The 21,659-nt window shown below is 50.1% G+C and overlaps 2 protein-coding genes across 2 annotated transcripts; both read left to right on the top strand.

Annotated features, from left to right (window-relative positions):
• The first annotated feature begins 6,848 nt into the window (after positions 1–6,848).
• LOC306659997 (olfactory receptor 13A1-like) lies at positions 6,849–8,207 on the top strand. The gene has a single exon (XM_079138062.1). The coding sequence runs from the start codon at positions 7,003–7,005 to the stop codon at positions 7,948–7,950; it is 948 nt and encodes a 315-aa protein (XP_078994188.1). The 5' UTR covers positions 6,849–7,002; the 3' UTR covers positions 7,951–8,207.
• A 4,204-nt stretch (positions 8,208–12,411) lies between these two features.
• Positions 12,412–13,519, top strand: LOC306659998 (olfactory receptor 13G1-like; the record flags this gene model as incomplete). The annotated part of the gene is made up of 1 exon (XM_079138063.1): positions 12,412–13,519. The coding sequence occupies one exon, from the start codon at positions 12,412–12,414 to the stop codon at positions 13,324–13,326; it is 915 nt and encodes a 304-aa protein (XP_078994189.1). The 3' UTR covers positions 13,327–13,519.
• Between the last annotated feature and the right edge of the window lie 8,140 nt (positions 13,520–21,659).

Below are 21,659 nucleotides of genomic sequence, written 5' to 3'. Positions count from 1 at the left end.
TCAAGGTGGACAAATGGGGTAAATGGCAGGGGATCAATAAGCAGCAAAGACTGCCTCACAGAGATATCCTCTGCTTAAAACCGAGTTACAGAGCAACAAGGAACCCAGCCTCCCTCTAGTCTGCTATCTTGGATCTCCTGAACCCTTTCATTTTTAACCATGTCTTATCGTGTTGAGCATACATGTCTGGTACCTCCTTCATTAACTAGTCCTAAGCATATCTGTTGCTTTTCATTCTATTATAAATGGAACTGTTTTCTTCCAGGCAACAGCAGGCAGCTGCTGATCCACTGGGGTCTGTGGTTGGTCTGCAGTCTACAGATGGACAATCAGCAGGTGGACCTTGGCGGTGGGTGATGAGTAGGTGAAAGGCAGGTGATGGGCAGGCAAGAGGCAGGCAAACAGGCAAATGGCGAATGATAGGTGCCAGTCAGTGAGTAATCTGCACTCAAAAAGTAGTCAATATGTTGGCAGACTGCAGGTGATCAAGGTGGACAAATGGGGTAAATGGCAGGGGATCAATAAGCAGCAAAGACTGCCTCACAGAGATATCCTCTGCTTAAAACCGAGTTACAGAGCAACAAGGAACCCAGCCTCCCTCTAGTCTGCTATCTTGGATCTCCTGAACCCTTTCATTTTTAACCATGTCTTATCGTGTTGAGCATACATGTCTGGTACCTCCTTCATTAACTAGTCCTAAGCATATCTGTTGCTTTTCATTCTATTATAAATGGAACTGTTTTCTGTGTTTCATTTTTGAATTGTTTTTTGCAAGCTACTACTATTTGTATATTGATCTTGTGTCCTGAGCCTTGTTGAATCTGAGCAGAGGGTCTGCTGGCTTTTAGCAGATTTCCTAAGGTTTCCTATCTACAAGGTCAGGTCATCTCAGACCTGAGGGAACTTTCCTTCTGCCTTCCCATTCTGCTTCATTTGCTCCCCTAACCCAAGCTTCCTGCACAGTGCCCAACAGAAAGAGGTAGGAATGAACATCCTACCTTGCTTGTGACCCTGAGAAGGAACTCCCTCCCACCATCCAGTGTGGGGTTTACTGTGACTTCTGCCCAGTATCAGGGTGAGGAGGCCCCTTTCTCTTCCTGGCATGTAAGATACTTTTATCCTTGAAAGTTTTGCTCTTTTCCTACCAGGTGTTTATTCTTCGCCAATGAGGAGACTGGTTTTCATGGTTTTTGCTGGGGAGATGCAGCACATCTGCTGATTTCCAAGCATGCAGCTTTCCTCCAGGTCCTGGAGCAAAGCCCCTCAGCCAGGGTGCACAGTCCTCTGTACCTGCCACTGAGCTTGGTTTGGTCTATAGTTTTCTTTGTTGTGATATCTTTGTCAGGTTCTTGTATAATAATATTGGTTTCAAAAGAAGGAGTTGGGAAGTATCCCCAAAGCCACGCCCAATTCCCACCTCCTCCAGCCACCCCACCACTTCAATTAATCCCATCAGGGATGAACTCACCAACTGGGCTGAGACTGTCGCAGCTCAACCATTTCTCCTCTGAACCTTCCTGCACTGTCTCACATGTGAGCTTTGGGGGGACACCTCACCTCCAAACCATGACTTCTAATGTTGGGGGAGATATTTGAAGAATTTGCATTAAATTTTCATTACATGTTTGGAAGAATCAATCAGGGAAACTATCTGAGGTGGGCCTTCTCTGTTGGTGTTTTGCTTTTCTCAGTTACTGAGTCAATCTCTTTGTTATGCTTCCTTCTTTTTCTTCTTAAATCAACTTGGAAAGTTTGTATTTTTCTAGGACTTTGTTTGTTTTATTTAAGTTGCCTAACTCTCCAGTATAGAAACCATGGGAATGTCGAGTTTCTACAGCTTGCAACAAACAATCCAAAAATGAAATGTAGAAAAAAATTCCACTTATGACAGAATGAAAAAGAAAAAAATGCTTAGGAATTAGAATGAAAAATAATAAACGTGCTTCAGAAAAAGTGTATCCAAGGAGGACCAGATAAGTACACTGAACACTACAAAGTGTTGTTGAAAACGAGAGAAGGTCTAAATAAATGTGAAGATGTCTGCGCCCACATATTAAAAGGCTTAATATTGTTGAGATGGCAACACTCCCCCAAATTTATAGTATTCCTTCATTATCCTTTTTATCTCTGCAAATTCTTAGCAATGTTCTTCCTTTCATTTGTGATTTTAATAATGAGAGTCTTCTCTCTTTTTTCTTGGTCAATCTAGTTAAAGGTTTGTTTTAGTCAGCTTTTTCGCTGCTGTGACTAAATGATCTGACCAGCACAATTATAGAGGAGGAAAGGTTTACTTGAGGGCTCATGGCTTCAGAGGTCTTAGTCCATAGAAGGCTAGCTCCGGGGCTTGAGGTGAGGCAGAACATCATGGCAGAAGAGCATGGCAGAGGGAAGCAGCTCACATCATCAGGAAGCAGAGAGAGACTCCACCCTCCAGATATAAAATGTGTCCCCAAAGCCACGCCCAATTCCCACCTCCTCCAGCCACCCCACCACTTCAGTTATCCCATCCGGGATGAACTCACCGATTGGCTGAGACTGATGCAGTTCAACCATTTCTCCTCTGAACCTTCCTGCACTGTCTCACATGTGAGCTTTTGGGGGACACCTCACCTCCAAACCATAATTGGGTTTGTCAATTTTGTTTATCTTTTCAAAGAACCAGATTTTTGGCTTCATTGACCTTCCTGCTTTTCTTTTCTATTCTTTCTTGATTTCTGATATAATTTTATGATTTCCTCCTTTCTGTTCACTTCAGGTTTAGTTTCCTATTCTTTTTCTCAGTGTCCTAAGATGTAAAGTCAAGTAATTTTTTAAAAACACCCTTCTTTTATTTTTTTAACATCGGTGTTTACAAATAAATATAAATTCTCCTCTGAACACTGCTTAGCTGCGGTCCATCAATCTTGTCAGGTTCTGCCCTCGTTTTCATTATTCTCGAGATATTCCCAGTTCAGCATGTACTTTTCTGCTGTGTTTTTCAGAGTGTGTGGCTTAGTTCTCACTGACTTGTGAATTTCCGAGCTTCGTTAGGCTGCTGATTGTTGACTTCTTCCCTAGCAATCACACCACACATGCTGTGTGATCTCCACCTGTGCACCATGCTGTTTGGGGTGTGGCTGAGGACATGCCTGACCTACTCTGTGTCCTGTATCCATCAGCATGATCTGCAGGGGTGGCAGGACTACACTTGCAGGACCTCTCCCAACAGCTGCCTCCAGATGCCCTCCCTGCTTCCATGCCCAGTGCACCCTTTCCAGTCTGGGGGCTGGGTGGGGGACAGCCTGTAGGTGCCTCTGAGTCAGAGACAGGGGTTTCGGGCTATTGGGCTCCTTCCCATCACCAGGAGCAGATCAACTCTGGCATCACTCACCCTGAGTCTTCTCTTTTGCTGTAAGGGGTAGAGGACATGGCAGAAGCAGAGCCACCCCACCCTGGGTCCTGTCTGCCCTGCCTGCTCTGTGCCCCTGTCCCATGGGTCACCTCTGCTGTTGGCTGTTCATGCCTCCCACTGAGGAAGAACTTTACACCTGGCCAGCCCAAGCCACATGGCCCAGAGCCCACTCAGGATCACCTTCTGCATCTACACATGGTCTCACTTCCTCTCAGGCTCTGACTTAAGCCTGGAGCTGCCCCACACCAGCCCATTGCTCAAGACACCCAGGTACCACTGTCCCCTAAGGGGATGTTCCTGTCTTGTCATTGCGTGTCTGACTGACCTGTGCCTGAAGAAGGCTGCTAACTCTACTTCTCATTGTGTGACACAGCCTTCCCACCAGGGGCTATCCCTGGAAAGATGCTGAACAATCAGCAGATCCATCCTCACTGGGGGACTGCCCTGTGGCCCTTAGAATCCCGTAACTGCTGGCAGAGAGACACTGGCTCTGAGGACCCTGGTTGCCCCAGGACAGCCTACAGTGGCAGGTCCTGACCACGTTCTCATTGACTGGTTACCTCCAACCTTGAGTCTTATACACTTCAAATATAGCCACTCATTTTTAGACCATGAGCTGACCTTAACTCAGTGCTGCAGAGACGTTTGATCTCTGATTATTCTTATAAATCAAAACTCAGGCAGAGCTGAAAGTACAGGGCATCTGAGCAGATCAGAGAACTCTCTGGATCCTGTGTGCATCCGCTGCATCTGCTGTGGAGTACGATTGGTAATCATTGGACAGATTAAACACATGCTGACTGATTCAACTGAAGAACATAAGGGAGTGTGGTCACTTAAAGGCCAGTGGTCATGATGTCTGTGAAGTTAAGATCTGTGTTAAATGAGCAGTGGTCCCGTCTCTGGCTCTTGGCAGTGACTGACTTCTGAATGCTATTTTCTGCACAGGTTATCTTTTCTATTCTGCCTTCTGAGTTCTGGATGCATTTTCCACCAACCTGCTGTAGAGCATCTGGCCACACAGGAAAGTGAACTTGCTGTGTTGAGCTCACCATGTCTTGCCACCTGCTCCAGGGCCCGAGGAGGCTGGCAGGGGCTGGCACAGGCTGCCAGTGCCAACCTGCACCACTGCAGCCCCTCTGGATGCTCTGTCCTCAAGGCAGACTTGAGAACATCCACAGGAATGCAAGAAGTGTGTGCCTTTGTCTTTCTCCCCCAAATCCAAGAGACCAGACAGACCTTAACGAAGGGGAATTCCACAGAACACTGATGGGCATTCCTCACAACTGTCAAGTTCACCCAGAGCAAGGAAGTCTGGGAAGCGATCAGTCAAGAGAAGCCTAGTAGCACAAGGCTGCACCGGCACTGGCGCACAGACACAGCTCTGCCACTGCACTGGAGCCGCCGATGACAGAGGAAGCTGGGGGGCTCCACCTAGACCCATGTCCCTGCAGGGCTCAGTTGCACAAGGCCCTTGTGCCCCCTCACCACAGGTAGAGACTCATGGGAGGGACTCTTGGCAGTGGTCTTCATCCCGGACCCTTTGCCCCAAGGCCCTGCTGGTCTCTGTGACCTCTAGATCCTGGTTGCACCCTAGCCTGGGGACCATGCCCCGCAGGAATCCATGTTTACCTCTAGACAGGTAATTGCTCCCCAAGGGCCACTCATGGGGACACCCCAGGATCCCTAGCAACCACAGCATCCAACCCCTGAGGGGGTGAAAGTCACTGAAGGTCAACGGAAAACACAGGCCACACCAAGCAGGAGGAGGTGCTATCCATGCCAAGTGCACAGCTCCTGGGAATGCAGTGCCAGCCCCACCATCCACGTGAGTCTCTATTCCCTACACCTCCTTCCTTTTGGACTATCCACCTATTTACTGGGGAAAAGGAAGGCTGCTTCCATAAAGGGATTTGTTTGGGCCCTGACCTGTTTAATGTTAAAAGAAAGATTTCACACTGAAATCATTGTGCTCTCATGTTTCATGGTTTCTGTTTGAAATTGCAAATGCCCGGGGGCTCCACAGGTCTGCTCTGTGCTCTGTTTGGGCTGTTGGTCAATCCTGTGGCTTGGCCTCTGGGTCTTCAAGGGAGCCACGAGTTTTCCGTGGTTCTGCTGCAAGGCTGGTTTAGAGCCACCTGCAGCCGGAAGAGCTGCCAGCAGACAGGCTGTGGGGCGCAGAGGCTGCAGACACAAGGGCTTCAGGGACTGGTACTGGCTTGTGGCAGGTCTTTGTGCTTTGCTGAGAAGCTGTGTGTATGGTGTGGGGTACTGGACAGGCCCAGTGGGAAGCTGCAAGAAGAACAGCTTACCAACCCTCCACTCTGCAGGGATGAGTGTGGGGCCCTTGAGGGTCTGTGGGTGGCTCAGCTCTTTTGTGGCTGAGGAGGTCAAACTGACAAGAAGGGCTGTCAAAAGCTCGGAGCAGTCCTGTTCTGAGTTCTACCCGTAGGAGGATAAGGCCCCACCTACTGTAAGGCAGCAACGTTTGTTCACATCTCGGTAGAGATGGGCCTCGTTGTAGAGTGAGCTCTTTGCTTTCAGGTAGCTCCCAGCCACCTGTGAGTGTCCCAGGCAGGTTCTGGGGTCTTCTGCATTCCACTTCCATGGGGATGCCTGGGATGGGGGCTGACCCAGGGAGGGAAATGGGGCTGTCCTTGTCCCCTCATGCTGACTGACCCACTCACTCCTCTACCTGAGCAAACCCCATCCTGCTGTAGGAGGTCTGGGTGGTCACAGATAAGTCGTAGTGGGCAGGTTGTGTGTGGGGAGCTGGGAACCAGGTGAGTGTGTCAGTTGGAAGGTTTGGGAGCTGGGGTGTAGCTGGGCATGTGCCTTTCTTGCTGTGTCCCCAGCCCTGACACAGCTTGACACTCACTGAGGGGCAAGCCCAGGGGAAGGAGTCACCCCACCTCACAGGGGTTTGCCCTCCCTTGGAGCTGCCTGGGTGACCAGACAGGGATAGGCAGCTGTGGTTTCTAAGAAAGAACTGTGTCCAGCAAAACCAAACCTGAATCTGATAGCTGAGGACATCTGCTCCCAGGAGCAGGACACAGCCTGGCCATGCAAGGGCTGCTTCTCTCTCCCAGGGCCCCTTGTGATCCCTGGGTATGTCCCTCCCCTTGGAGAGTACTGCACACAGCTTCCCTCCCTGCAGCCTGGCCCATCCCAGACAACACGGCTCGTCCTCTATGGGGCCCTGAAGTTGTGTTTGGTGTCCAGCTTGGTCCCTGGCATGCCCAGGTGAAGCTGGCACCTGGTGCACACAGTGAGCTCCATATCTCTGGATATTGTAGGACATGTTCAAAATCAAAGTGAGCAGAAGCCCATGCTGTGCCTTCTGTGGGGTATGGAGGGTGCTGCCTGGCACAAAGAGGCAGGGGTTTTGTTCTGGGTTTGGTGTCTACAGAGAGAAGAGTTGATGTTCTGCCTCTCTGGGGGCAGGGACGACGTTACCATCTTTGTTATGTGCCTTCTGCAGCCAATGTGCCCTCAGCAAACATTCCTGGTTTCAGCAGGACCTGTTCAAGAGGCCAAGTCGGTGCCTCTGCCCTGTGCCCTGTCTGCCAGGCCCAGCTGTGTTCTAGTGGACCCCCAGGGATCACCCACAAATGGCAGCCAACAACCACACGGCCGTGGTGGAGTTTGTGCTGCAGGGTTTCTCTGAAGACCCTCGGCTCCAGGTTCTCTTCTCAGCCTTCTTTCTCCTCCTCTACCTCACGGCGTGTGCAGGAAATGTCATCATTGTCATGGCCATTGGCCTGAATCCAAGCCTTCACACCCCAATGTACTTCTTCCTCGCGAACTTGGCCCTGTTGGATGTCCTCTGCACATCCACTGTCCTCCCCAAACTTCTGGAGGGCCTGGTGGCCGCCAGAAGCACTATCTCCTATGGCGACTGCATGGCCCAGCTCTTCTTTCTGACCTGGTTTCTGGGGGCTGAACTGCTGCTGCTCACAGCCATGGCCTATGACCGCTACGTGGCCATCTGCCGGCCACTGCACTACCACGTGCTGATGAGCTGGCCCATCTGCGTCTTGCTGGCTGGCAGTGTGTGGGTGGTCAGTGCAGTGAGCACCTCTGTACACACGGGCCTGATGGCACGGCTCCATTTCTGTGGTCCCAACCAGATCCACCACTTTCTGTGCGAAGTCCCTACCCTGCTGCTGCTGTCCTGCAGTCCAACCACACTGAACGACATCATGATCGTCATCGCAGATGTCTACTTTGGCGTGGTCAACTTCCTGCTCACTGCCCTGTCCTACGGCTGTGTCGTCGCCAGCGTCCTGCGCATGCGCTCGGCTGCGGGCAAGCGCAAGGCCTTCTCCACCTGCTCCTCCCACCTGCTGGTGGTCACGCTGTACTACTCCATCGTCATCTACACCTACATCCTCCCAGGCTCCAGCTCCTCCGCGGAAAACGGCAAGGTGGTTGCCTTGTTGTACACCGTGGTCAGTCCCACCCTGAACCCCCTCATCTACTCCCTGAGGAACAAGGACGTCAAAGTGGCCCTGGGGAAGGTGTTTGCCTGCAGTTGGAGGAGGAGGGAAGGCCAGTGAACTGTTCCAGCTAATTCCAGTGTATGACTGAGAATCTGATGCTGTGGCAAGGAGTGAGAAAATGATTTATGCAGTAGATTTACAGGTATGGGACTCCCATCTGGCCACCGCCCTCCCTGTGCAGTGCAGGTCTGAGGCCTGAGTGTAGAGGCCCTCAGGGTGTGCAACAGGGAGAGTCGGTAGCCAGTGGGGAGAGCAGGACACTACTTCTCCTTCCTCCCGCCCTGGCTGAGCTGCCCTCCCACTGGAAGCCCCTGGATCCCTTCTGTGTGAGGTGCTGCTGGCCATGTCCTCCTTCAGGGGTCAGGCTCAAGAGATTGCAGAGGGTCAGGCTCACCCATCCCGCCCACATCCTAGTGCTGTGTCTCCAATGGCATGTCTCAATATTCTGCTTGGTAAATGTCACACAGACTGGTGTCCAACTCACGGCTGTCGGTGTGAACTCGCGGAGGACTGGGGGATACTGCTGCTCACTGTGTAGGTGAGAGAACTGTAGTCCAGTCTCCCACACCAGCCCCCTGCACATGTAGTGATTGTACTTCCTGCTCTTTTTCAGGACAGGTACCACCGTCCAACCAGGACACCTGCCACCGAGGCATGGTGCCTGTGGCTCTACATTGGACAGACGTTCCTACAGATTACTTCTGGGGTTTCCTTTGTTCTTTCATCTTACCCTCTGCATCTGGCTCTGAGTGAGGGAGATAATAGAAGGGCTCAGGCAGCCAGGACAAGATGGTGAGTGAGGAGTTCAGGGGCAGGACTAGGACGAAGGAGCAACTTCCTGTGTGATGAAAGTGCTTGTAGACACAAGTGGGGACCCAGTCAGACAGACACACCCATACTTGTGCTCCCATGCGGGGGTCCAATAGAAAAATGAAAACAGACTCATGGGCAGGGGGGCACCAATCAATAATAGTGAGGAGCATGTGGACAGGGAAGAGATAAGTAGAGGAAGAAATTCCAGAGACCTTAAACAAGGTCGAAACGCCCCCACTGGACTCCGGCTCTGGGCCTTCTCTTCAGAGAAGTCTTGTCTCTGGATCTCTGCTAATTTTGCAACGAACCTGCTGCTTGCTTGCTGCCTCTGGGTCCTGCTCTTCAGTTCTCTGCTGAACAGAGTCAAGGAACCCACGCCACTGGACAGTAACATGAGTGCTGCCATTCTCGGCTTCCCTGAGACACCCTCTCCTCCTCCTGTGCTCTCATAGTGTCTTCCGGGCAGTGACACTCGCTGCCTTCCTCGTCACTGTTTGCCAGTGACAGCCAAAGTGCAGCCACCCCTGTGCTTCTCCTCTGAACCCTGCCGGTGCTGCAGCTGCCCTATTAATGCCCAGATCAGGCAGGGCCCTCATGTGGCTGAAGCAAGGCCCCACGTCCACCCTCAGCTCTGTCTAGTTATAAGAGCCAGTTACCAACACTTGTTGACTTCTGTCCTGACGGTTGTGTACAACCCATCCTCAAAGCCCATAGGTCTCACCCCAGCCCTGCCTTCCAACCCTCCCACCTGTACCCCTTGTCTTCTTTTATTTCTTCTTCTAGTACACTTTATTTTTTAAATTTATTTTATTGTAAACAAATGGGATACATGTTGTTTCTCTTTTGTACATGGAGCAAAGGCGTACCATTTGTGTAATCATGCATTTACATAGGGTAATGGTGTTTGATTCATCCTGTTATTTTTTCCCTCCCCCCACCCCTCTTTTCCCTTTATACAGTCCCTCCTTCCTCCATTCTTGCCCCCTCCCACCCCCATTATGTGTCATCATCTGCAGCCCCCTTGCCTTCTTGAGTTGTGTTTCTTTATATCTGTTGCAACATTTATGAACAATTTCTAATAGCAGAGTTGGCAGAACAGGGCAGTGGACACCGAAGCACCCATCAGCCACCTTCTGCCTGTGATTCCTTGCCACATTTGTAACTTTATTTACTCACCTGCCCCTCACCAAGTTATCTGTTTTTGTGCATTTCAGAGCAAGCTTCAAACATCAGTACACTTTTGTGCAAGGTTACTGGTGATGCAACCCAGGGGCACTCTACCCCTGAACTATATCCTAGTCCTTTTTATTTTTTATTTTGAGATGAGGTCTTGCTATGTTGCTGAGGCAGGCCTCCAACTTGGGATTCTCCTTCCTCATCCTGGCAAGTCACTGGGCTTACAGACATGGGCCACCGTGATGGACATCAGGACACATCTGAAATACTTCTGTATGTTTCCCATTAGAGTTCAACACGTGTTGATAGAGTCTTTTTTTACTTTGGAGGTAAAATTTTCAAACAAAAAACTGCAAAGTAAGGGCCTTCGTCCACGGTTTTGACATACGCACACATCAGTGTAAACCACACCCAGCAGACAAGGGTGCCACCCAGGAGGCTAGGGGTTCCAGGGATTGCGTCTAGGCTGCCAGATCCATCTGGCGAGTGCCATCCTTCCTGCACCTCCCACTCCAACACACTGCTGTGCATCCTCTTCTAGATCATATTTCCTGCCCTGCCCTGTACTATGTCATCCCTCTTTGCTATGAAGAATAAAGCTTTTTTGGCACAATTATGTACAAGGCTGTCTGTGTTCTGTTTGTCTTGGGTGTGACTGTGAGTTAGGGTTAGGGTCTTAGGCATGTTTTTACATAGCTTTTTTAGAAACTTCTCTTCCAAAGCAATAGCACCATTTCATACTGCCAGAGATTTCTAATTGCTTCATATCAACACCTACATTTAGTGATAGATTTAAAAAAAGAAGTGTCATTTTTTCCTTCCCTTGCCCCTGTGGTAGGGACTTTCTCAGAAGAAAAGGACAACATGGCATCATCTGTATCAATGTGCACCTTCCACAACTCTGTTGTAACACAGTTGCAACTCTGTTCTGTAGAAATAGAATGTCAAAGTCAGCACGTGCATCACTTTCTATGGGAGACAAAGAGCTGGGAAGTAAAAGGATCTGCCTAGAGTTACAGGAGGCAATGGCACTCCGCCTTTGGAAATGAATCTGCTGGGCCAGCGCTGGCACTAATCAGTGCTGCTTCCTGGTGAAGGCCCAGGTGCCCTGTTTGTGGGAATCCTACAACGCTCAGAGCCCTCAAGGTGCTCCCTGTCGATCTGGGGCGACATTAGATGTTTGGGATGGTCTGGCCTCTGGTTTCCTTCTTGTTGGAGCAAAGATAGTTCCACAAACTTCCTCTTAATTACTGCCTCATACCATAAATTCTGATGTGTTTCCTGATATCTTACTTTTGTTGACCTGAATTCCACTGTGGTCAGAAAACATACTATATATGCCTTAAATCCTTTAAATCCTTAAAAATTTGCTGACTCCAGTGCATGGCCTTTCTTGGTGAAGGTCCCCAGTGTCTTGGAGGAACATGTGTTCTGCTGTTGTTGGGTGGAGTGTGCTGTGAGTCTAAGCGGTGCTCCCCATGAAGGCCTGGGTCTGTCCCCAGGTGCTGGTCATCTTCCCAGAGGGTCCTGAGCTCAGGCACCAGTTCTGCCTAAGTGGGGAGGTGGCTCTCTGTAATTGGTCCCTCAGGGTCCTCTCCAAAGCTTCGCCTCTGGCTAGTGCAGATGAGGCAGGGCCTGTGTCCTTGTCATAGGTCTCGTACTATCCCCACTCACACCTGCAGATGTCTCCCATGGTTCCTTGGTAATTTTTTAAAAAACTGTTCTGTTTCCTAATGAAAACTAATGACTATGTTTTTTCATGGTAGTGAGAAGCAAGTTTCACATTCCAGGAATATCAGGAAGATTTTTACCATGTTGGTAAGTACCTGCTCTAAGGGGACATTGATTCTCTAGTTTGATTAGAGATGATAAGGTTTTGATAACTGTGGTGGAGTGCTGCATTCTACACTGACCAAGAGCCATGAGATCCCTCTGGCTGTCATTTCTGAGGGGAAAAGTTCTCCATTTCCAGGAAAAAGGGGACTGAGCAGCCTGGACAAAATGTAGCATAGAATCTCTGGAGCTGGAGGGTGCTTAGTCCTGCCTGCACAGAGGACTTGCTCCTCCAGCTCCAGAGACACGGGGCTGAGTGAGCTGACCCCAAGTGCCAGCGAGGACCCTGTGCATCCCGGGGGGCAGGGAGTATTTGGCTAGTTCTCTTTCCTCACCCACTGACCCCTGAGCTCAGGCCATCAGGAGTTTCTGGGTGAGACTCCTCCCCAGTCATGCTTGGTGCCTGTGGGCTGTGGACCCAGGCAAACTGAGTAGGAGGCCAAGTCCAGAACGGCCCAGTCCCTAGGATGGGGTGGGAGGAAGAGTGCCCCTCTGGGGCTCCTCATGCAAGTCTGGTGGCTCAGAGGCACATTTTTACTCATGCAGGGTACTTGAAATCCTGCCTCTAAGTGAGTCACACACAACTGAGGGGCAGAATCTTCAGAACAAGCCGGGAAAGTGGCAATCCTTTCCTCAGCAGAGGAGTCAGAGCTGTGGGGTTAGCAGCTGCTAGGCCTCCACACCCAGGCCAGTGGGATGAACCAGACACTGGTTACCGAGTTCATCATCCTGGGATTTTTGGAAACGCCCTGCCTGCGAGGACTACTCTTTCTGGGATTCCTTGGCCTCTACTTGGCCGCCCTCTCGGGAAACCTGCTCATCATGGTCACCATCAGCACCAGCCCAGCCCTGCACACCCCCATGTACTTCTTCCTGGTCAACCTGGCTGCAGTGGACATCCTCTGCACCTCCACCATCCTGCCCAAGCTGCTGGGCAGCATGGTGGGTGAGAGAACCATCTCCTATGGGGGCTGCATGGCCCAGCTCTTCTTCTTTACTTGGTCAATGGGGGCTGAGCTGCTGCTCTTCTCGGCCATGGCCTATGACCGCTATGTGGCCATCTGCCAGCCGCTGCACTATGGTGCACGGATGGGCTCCCGGGCGTGTGCGCTGCTGACCGGGGCGGTCTGGGCCATCAGCCTCACCAACAGCAGCGTGAACACAGGCCTCATGCTGCACCTGCCGCTCTGCAAGTCTGGCATCGTTGAGCACTTCTTCTGCGAGATTCCCCCACTGCTGAAGCTATCCTGTGCCCCCACGCGCCTGAATGAGGCCATGGCCTTCACTGCTGACGTGTTCCTGGCCATAGGCAACTTCTCGGTGATCATGCTCTCCTACGGCTGCGTCATCGCCAGCATCCTGCGCATGCGCTCGGCTGCGGGCAAGCGCAAGGCCTTCTCCACCTGCTCCTCCCACCTGCTGGTGGTCACGCTGTACTACTCCACCGTCATCTACACCTACATCCGGCCTGCGTCCAGCTACTCGCTGCACAAGGACAAGGTGGTGTCCATTATCTACACCTCTGTGGCACCCACTCTGAATCCCCTCATCTACACTCTGAGGAATAAGGACGTTAAAGTAGCATTCAGGAGACTTCTGTCCTTCAACTGAGCCCACACCGGCCACCTGCTCCCAGCTCTGCCGGGTCCGGGGCGGCAGGTATGGCTAGGAAACTCAGGGAACTCACCCAAGGTCCCCAACAGGGACAGCAGCCCCCCTGTGGCTTCCCCGAAGCCCCCACCCAGACCCCGTGTATTGTAGAGTGAAGGGGAGTCGGTGTGCCTGCGCGCTCCTGCCCTGAATACGCTGAGGAAATCGTCAAACACGATCTGACCTTCATGTTGATTTGTTCCCTCCTCGGTGGCTTTTCTGGCCCTTCCAGGCTGATGCGTCCCAGTCATGCTGGGACATGTTGATTTGTCCCCTGTGTGTGGCTTGTCTGCCCCCCACCCGTGTTGCTTTCATGCCTCCCTTCTCTGTTGACCTTTCTTCCCCAGCTGCAGACTACAGCCTCAGGGCACTGTCCTGCTCTTATCCCTGACCAGGGCAGGTACCCAGTACATATCAGTTGCTGCCACATACAAGAAGGGTGCCAAGACCATGTCCACCACTTAGATCACTAGAACTAGGCTTGGAAATGCCAGAGGCATTTTGTGGCATGTTAGCAAGGGAACTGACAATTCTCTACTTTCCCTTAATCTGAAACACTTCATGTCCCTTGGAAAGTGGCCAGGCATTAATGGCGGTGAGTGGGAGAGAGTGCAGTTCATCAGCCTGCCTTGCTGCTTGGACCCAGGAGAAGAGGGGATGCTGGACGGCCTTCAAGGGTGAACCCTAAGCCACCCATGGCTGTGCTGAGGGGTTTCCACGGGCCTCCACCCAGGGCATGCCCAAGCTCGCTACAACCTAACTAGGCTCTCCTGGCTTCTCTTGCTTCCTGCAGGATAGAATCCTGAAGAGGGACCATGGGACTTTTCCATTAGAGATATTTCATTAAGTGAAGTTAGGAAACGTAGGTACGAAGGAGGTCACAGGAAGAGCAGACTGATGCTGACTGCACCCAGAGGGCCCTCGTTCACATTCCCGCCTTTCAGTCTTTCCGTGTGGGCACTGCACACGCAGATTGTGATCAGCACGGACTCACTCTGCACAGAGGGTTTTGCACACCTGTTCTTTCAGTTCTGAGAACATGGCCTGAGTCCTGACTTTCCCACCAACTCCTGACAGAGGCTGTGTGTGACAGCAGGGCCAGGGTGCAGCTGCCCTCTTGTCCCCCAGTGGGTGCCATCTCAGACTCCACCCACTTCCTACTGGAAGGAAAGGTCAGCACTTCGAGAGGCAAGCAACAGATCACAGCCTCTGGGAAGTATCTTCACGTTGTCCTGTGATGAAATGTGGCCAAACAGTGGGACAGGAGAATGGGACCCAGATGGGAGCACAGTTGGTGGACCTGGAGGTGACCAAGAGATGGATGGTCACACCATTCCTTAGCAGTAGGCATTGCAAATATTATGAAGGGCTTCAAGGAAAATGGGTTCACAATGAGGGAACAGGTAAAAAGTTAGGAATCAGGTAAAAATGCGAGTTATAAAGAAGAGCAAATGTGAAGTCTTCCCCCGAAAGATGCTGTGATAATTAGTGGGGGAAAGGAGGAAGGGGTCAGCCACTGGAAGAAAGGTCCCAAGAAACAACCCCCAATGAAACCCATTAGGCATCCTTTGTGGTTTCATATGAAGTTTTGTATTTTTTTTTCTGGTTCTGTGAAGAAAATCCTTGGTATTTTAGTGTGATTTTCAGAAATCTATAGCCTACTTTAGGAAGCATGTACCTTCTGTTAATGATAGTTCCTCTTTGAGTAACAATTTGACACTCAGTTCCACCTATTGAAAACCAAGGTGTGCCCACAGAAGGAAATACTCTCCCTCAGGGGTTTACCACTCAGAGGCAGGGCTCAGGCCACTCACACTGTGTCGCTAGAACAGGAAGAGGGAGCACAGAAGTCTTGCTGCAGATCCCTTAGCCTGGAACTCCCAAGAGGCAAACAGGCAGAGTATTTTAAAACTGGATTCTGTGTTATTGGGTGGAGTGAGTGCTGAAGTTGGCCTGCCCATGAGGACAGAGCTGCTAGCCATCCTGATGGACGCTTACATGGCTCACAGTCATCAGAACTCTGAACTGAATTGTCATGTGAATGAGCCTCACAGTGTTGATGTGACTTGTTCAAGGAACAGGAAGAATGCAGAATGATCTGTAAACCGGGAGGGACCAGGCACATATGAAGAGCACTGAGCAATCCAAGCAAAACCACCCAGTGTGAACCCTGTGAATGTGTTCTCTGGGGTTTCCAGGGTAGCAGCTAGGATGAAGAGCTGAAGGAACTCCAGGGAGCTGAAGCATGTGCTGAATTGCTGACTTGCAGCAGGAGGGGGATGACCCAGGAAAGCCCAAGGCCCTCTCTAAGGAGCCCCGCTGTCCTCCAGTCTGCTCTGCTGCCTCACAGTGGACTGCAGACCTGAGGCAGGAGGCCTCAGGGGGAGGCCTGTGGGCCTGGACTTTGCACAGGCACAGTGAATTCCAAGCAGTCTCCTGGGAGGCTGCTGTGGGCAGGGTGTCATGGAGTCCCTGGGGGAGGACAGTGCTCATCCTGACAGTCTAGGGCACAACTGCTTGCTCCTGCTGGACACCTCCTCTGCACACACTTGCTGCCTGGGAGCTTTCTCTGTGAGTTGCTCCCCAGGGTCCCCAGACAAACAGCACCCCTGGGCTCAGAAAAGTCAGGTTTCAGTGAAGGCCAGCTGACACCTGGTGCACAGACAGGGTCGGAGGACACGAAGTCTCCTTTTACGTGGGAGCAGAGCCTTGGTGGTCAGCATGGGGCTGAGTTGGGCCGCAGTCCCCACCACATTGCTCACTGAGCACTGTGAGCAGCACCGTGAGTGAAGCCTCAGCCCTCCACCCTCAGAGCCCCAGCAGGCAGCGCACCTTCCCAAAGTGGACTCCACCTAGAAAAGCTGGTGCCCGTGCAAGCCCTCAGTGGTGGACAGCACTGTGCGAGGTCGTGGTCTCCCTGGGTGTGATGCTGAGGAGGAGCGCTGGTCTGACCTCAGGATGTGAGAAGGGCTTTGGGTTAAGCTCCTGCAGAACAGGCAGAATGGAGGGTGCAGAGGGCTGGTCCGTGCCTGTTCTTCTGCCTGAGTCCAGACCTGGCTCCCTCACTCACCCTAACCCCTCCCTCGCCTGCCACTCTGCTTCTGGAAAGACAGGAATATGCTGGGAGAGTGGAAGACCCAGGTCCACAGGCAGGCCAGCATGGGGCCCTTCCCTCCTTGGCTGGGAGAAGCTGTGAGGGGCAGTGTCAGGGGCAGTGCCTCAGCCCACAGCAGAGCAGACGTGCTAGCGTGCAGGGAGCAGTGCAGGTGGACTTACCAGTCCTCTGCTATCATTAAGCAAGGAAATGAAAGAAAGAAAATTTTCTTTAATCAGGAAAGAGCCTGTGTAGCTGTGTCAGCATAGAACACAGAGCTTTTCAAACATCAATTGAACATTATTATACACGGAGCTCTGCTAGGCCAATGCTTCTTAAATTATCTGTGTACCATCAGTTTCTTTGACTTTTCTTACCAATCCATATGAGCCAGTGCTTTTAAAAAACACTCATTTAAAAGTCAATTACTAGAAACAGGATTGTGTGCTTGTAGATGCCTGTGACCTCAAAGTGTGTGGTGCCTCTGCCTCCTCTAGCCTAGTCCCACCTCCTCAGAGGGTCGCTGCATCACACTCTGCATGCCCACACCAGGTCAGGGGCACATCTAGCAATCCTGCAGGCCACATGTGCTGACAACAGTGGGGCGAAGTGTTGGTGTGAAATAATGGCTCTGCTTTAAAGGAAATAAGAGTATTATTTGAGCCCAACCTGAGTGACCAGGGCTTGGGAACATGGACTTGAGTCACCCAGAACAGCAAGCTCTGCTACTGGGAGATCACTTGGACTTCTCTAGTCATGATGAGAGAAGGTCACAAACCCACACGTTTATCAGATGTTTTGGTCGAGGTCTCTGAGGGTGCACAGAAGATCGCTTCTGTGGCTCTGGGGCCACCTCACAGTGCCCTTGGCTTTGGGGCTGGTGGGCTGGAGGCTTGGTAATCTTAGCCATTCACTCCGAGGATTTTACCTAGAGACCAGGAGTCGTTGGCAGAGTTGGCAGGGTGGCCATAGAAGGGACTGGGCAGCCCCAGGACTTGGCTCAGTACCCACAGCTGGATGTCTCCAGGAGGAAGATGTTCTCATCAGCTGGGCCAGGTGTTCTGCAGGATCTTGATGCAGGTGCAACTTCCCCAGAGAGCTTAGGTTCATGGAAGAAAAATACCAGCAACAAGAAATACAAATTAAAATTCCCCAAGAAATGGTTTTTTTTTTCCCCCTAAAGGTGTTATCAATATTTTAAGCTGAAAGAGAGCACAAGATCTTAATTCCACAGATGCAACTAGATTCAACATGATTTGAACATTATTGAATCTGGGTAATGGAAATGGGGTACATTATACTTTTCTTACCATTTTTCCACATGAGTTTGAAAATATTTTATTTCTACATCATGGGTGAATGGGATGGAACTCAGCGAAGAAAGTATTATCAAACTCAGGAAGCAGCAAAAGCAGGTCAGAGAAGGACTAGAAAGCAATGAGCCAGATGTCTGACCGGAAAGTTCTCAGTGTGATGACCCCAGGGAAGGGCAGAGGGCAGCGGATAAGGATGAAAGCAGAGATGGCGAAATGCAAATAAGTGAAACTGCTCTTCAAGGTTCAGTGGAATGGACAAACTGCCTCTGAGGCTACTCAAGGACAAAAAAAGTACAAGTAAACAGCATTTAGGATGAAAAGACAGCTCAATGCTAAAAACAACAAGGGCTGGCCGTATAATACCAAGCAAAGTGAAGTCAGTGGATTTAAGCTTGAAAGGAATCACAAGACCCTGAAAAAATGTTTCCTCACAGGGGATTCAAGGAGAAATATTATGCCTGACCAGGTATCCTCTTAAATAAACTGAAGTATAAATGCCTTAACATAAAGCTTTATTACAAGTAAAAATATCAGGTAGTGTAAAAAGTGAGTTTTTTCCAACTTTCAAAAAGCAGATTACTTTTCCTATTCGAACTTCCAAAGGATGAAACTCAGTGGGCAGGCGTCAAACCCTCTATGAAGCACAGGCGACCCTGACAGGAGAGGCAGCGCATGGGTCAGCAGGCCACGCCAGTGGCTGGTGCCCACCCTTTGGGCACAGGCTCATCAAGACAGCAAAGACCCTCAGTGAGGCAGGGCCTTCACACTGGAGAGTGCACGAGCGCTGCTTACCACGTTAGCAGGCGGGAGAACGCTTGTCACGAAGCCCTGGTGTCGACACCGATGAGTGCCTAGGAAACTTGCAGGGAGACAAGGACCCTCAGGAATATGACTGTGAAGGAACTGGATGGGGAAGCTGGTTCCTGCCCTTGCATCCAACCCTTAGGTGGGGCGCCTGCAGAGCGATGGTGGTTAAGTTAAAGGCGTTAGCTCAAAAAGCTTGGAGGAGACCCACCGCCCGGTGGGCATGCAGCCAGCCACGTGCTCCCCGAGCTGTGGGCATGGGTGACACCACAGCACCAACCTGCCACCACCACGGAGTGCGTGGGTAATGAGGTGTCCAACAAGTCTTCCAGGTTCTTTCTTGGTATTGTCGAACAGTCGCTGGGGCATCTGCAGCCCAGAGGCTGAACAGAATCAAAGAAGCATTTGATAATTTGATGGCAATTGCTAACTTAGGAAATTCTTAGTAGACTTGAAGTAAAAGGGAACATTTTTAACTTCCATAAGGATTTCTATCAAAACCCTGCAACAAGCATCAGTCTTAAAGGAAAATTCTAAGAACACCCCCATTAAAATAAAAATTAAAGCAACAGAATACTGAGGTTCTAGTCACACAGTAAGACAAGAAACCACAGTGTAGACATAAGGATTGGAGAAGATAAGGCAAAACCCTTGGTTGTCATGAACGATAGGACTGTCTTCTTAGGACCCTCCAGAGGATCCTTGCAGACATCATATGAATACGAGAGTGCAGCAAGAAGACTCTGGATCAACAAGCAGAAAGCTGTGTTGCTCCACACCAGCAACAGGCAGATGGAGAAGGTGAGTCCGTTTCACGAATCTCAATTGCCTAAGGATAATTTTAACCAAAAAATGTATACAATTTATATGCAGAAAATTATTGAAAACATTTTGAGTTAAATAAATGGGAATTGATTCTGTACCATGGATAAGAAGAAGCAATACTTAAAGATATTTAGTTCACAGAGTCAATGTAATTATAATCAAAATACCAAATGAGGTTTTGAGGAAATTTAACTGACTCAATATTTATATGGAAGAACAAAGGGTCAGAGCACTCCATATGTATATATTAAAAATATCTAAAATATATGTCTACTTATGTAGTGATAGGACTCACCCTATTCGATTTCAAGACTTAACATAAAGCTTTATTGAAGCTCAGGAAGAGACAGATTGACTTCTGACGGATCCACTGTGCAGGAAACTTGACCTGTGTAGAAGGAGGAAGTGAGGATCAGGGATGAGGTCTTGGGATATTCATAGTTACCTGGGAAAAGCAAAACTTTATCCTTAGTCCTCACCATACCCAAAAGTAAATTCTACATAGCTTTCAGTCATAAATGTAAAAGAACTTTACAAATAGGCAACTATCATTCCTGTCTTTCCACAGTAAGAAAGAATCTTTAAATTCCCCACAAAGGGCTGATCCCCAAATTAAAGACTGATAATTTGAGAATACCTGTTTGGAAAGAAGGGAGCGAGGGAGACAAATATAAATAGTATGGAATGGAACCCAAATAGTGGAAAAAGATCATTGTAGCCTGTAAATCTGAACAAGGACTATTAACCATATCTGTAAGGCACCCTATTCATAATCAGGGAAACGGAACTCAGCTCTGCCATTTCACTTGCACTAGCTGAGCATGAGTTAGGACTCACAAGCAGCAAGCATTGAGAGGAGGCCCCCAGGCAGGATCACGTCGGGCATAAGTTTGCAGGTGGCTCAGGTACTCAGGAAATGATGTAGGCCAAGTGTCAGGGGGCAGGTGTGCCCTGGCCCGGAGATATTCTTGCACAGTGCTCTGGAAGCATGTGCTACAATACCCCTAGCAACACTCTTTACAATGGCTAAAACTTAGGAACGGTCTGGCAGGATAGAGGATACATAAAGTGTGAAGTTTCTATACCCATTAAGTTGATGACCCACAGCCACATCTCACATTGTGGACACTTCCTATAAAGGTAACAACGGTTAAAAATTTAGGTCTCAAGGAATATAAATGTCACAAAATCACTTTTTTGAAAATAAAAATAAAACAATATAAAGACATAAGAAAGAAAATCACGGGGAATATGAGAAGCAAACTTCAGAGAGGCCACCGGTCTGAATGTGCTGGTGTGTAGGCAGATGCATCTGGGGTGGGAGGTGGCAGTGTGGGTTAGCAGATGCATCTGGGGTGGGAGGTGGCAGTGTGGGTTAGCAGCGGGGCTTGCTGTTTGTTACATCAGCACTCTTCACAATTCACAAGAGAAGTGCTTATCAGCCCTTGCTATACGTCAAATACTAGGAGCATCACAGCCCTTTCCAGCCTACATGGCTGAGCACCAGCAAGGCCTGGACACCAACACCTCCGGTTGTCAGTGAGGAGCCCATGAAGAGCCAGGATCAGCTTCCTCCACTCAAGCAGGGATGACTCTTGGATCAGGAGGACAGCACTGTTTACTCCCAGCAGGCTAAACAGCAGCTCAGACTGGAGCTAGACCTCTGGGAGATCAGAGGACCCAGTGATAAATCCCACCTGATGTGGAAACCACTTTCCTAGGAGTGATGAACCCCACCTGATGTGGAAACCACTTTCCTAGGAGTGATGAACCCCACCTGATGTGGAAACCACTTTCCTAGGAGTGATGAACCCCACCTGATGTGGAAACCACTTTCCTAGGAGTGATGAACCCCCACCTGATGTGGAAACCACTTTCCTAGGAGTGATGACCCCCACCTGATGTGGAAACCACTTTCCTAGGAGTGATGAACCCCCACCTGATGTGGAAACCACTTTCCTAGGAGTGATGAACCCCACCTGATGTGGAAACCACTTTCCTAGGCCACGCTGGCCTGCACTTTGGACACCGTGCTGTGTGTTTGGTGTTTCTTGGGGGAGTTTTGACTTTTGTCAAGGTTATTGCTTTTAGCTAAGAGTAATATTGAACATTACATATTTGTCTGGGCGGATTTCTATTTTGAAACTGTTTTTTGAGTTAGAAATGAGAGCTTAGTAAGGGGCCTGACTTTAAGCACATAAAACAGGAGGTGCTGGGGATTGAACCCAGGACCTTGTGCATGGTAGGTGAGCACT

The sequence above is a fragment of the Sciurus vulgaris genome (assembly GCF_902686455.1).
Source record: "Sciurus vulgaris genome assembly, chromosome: 4".
In the NCBI taxonomy this organism is placed as follows: Eukaryota; Metazoa; Chordata; class Mammalia; order Rodentia; family Sciuridae; genus Sciurus; species Sciurus vulgaris.
The sequence above is the reverse complement of the archived record's forward strand: the minus strand, read 5'-3'. Positions and strand labels throughout refer to the sequence as shown.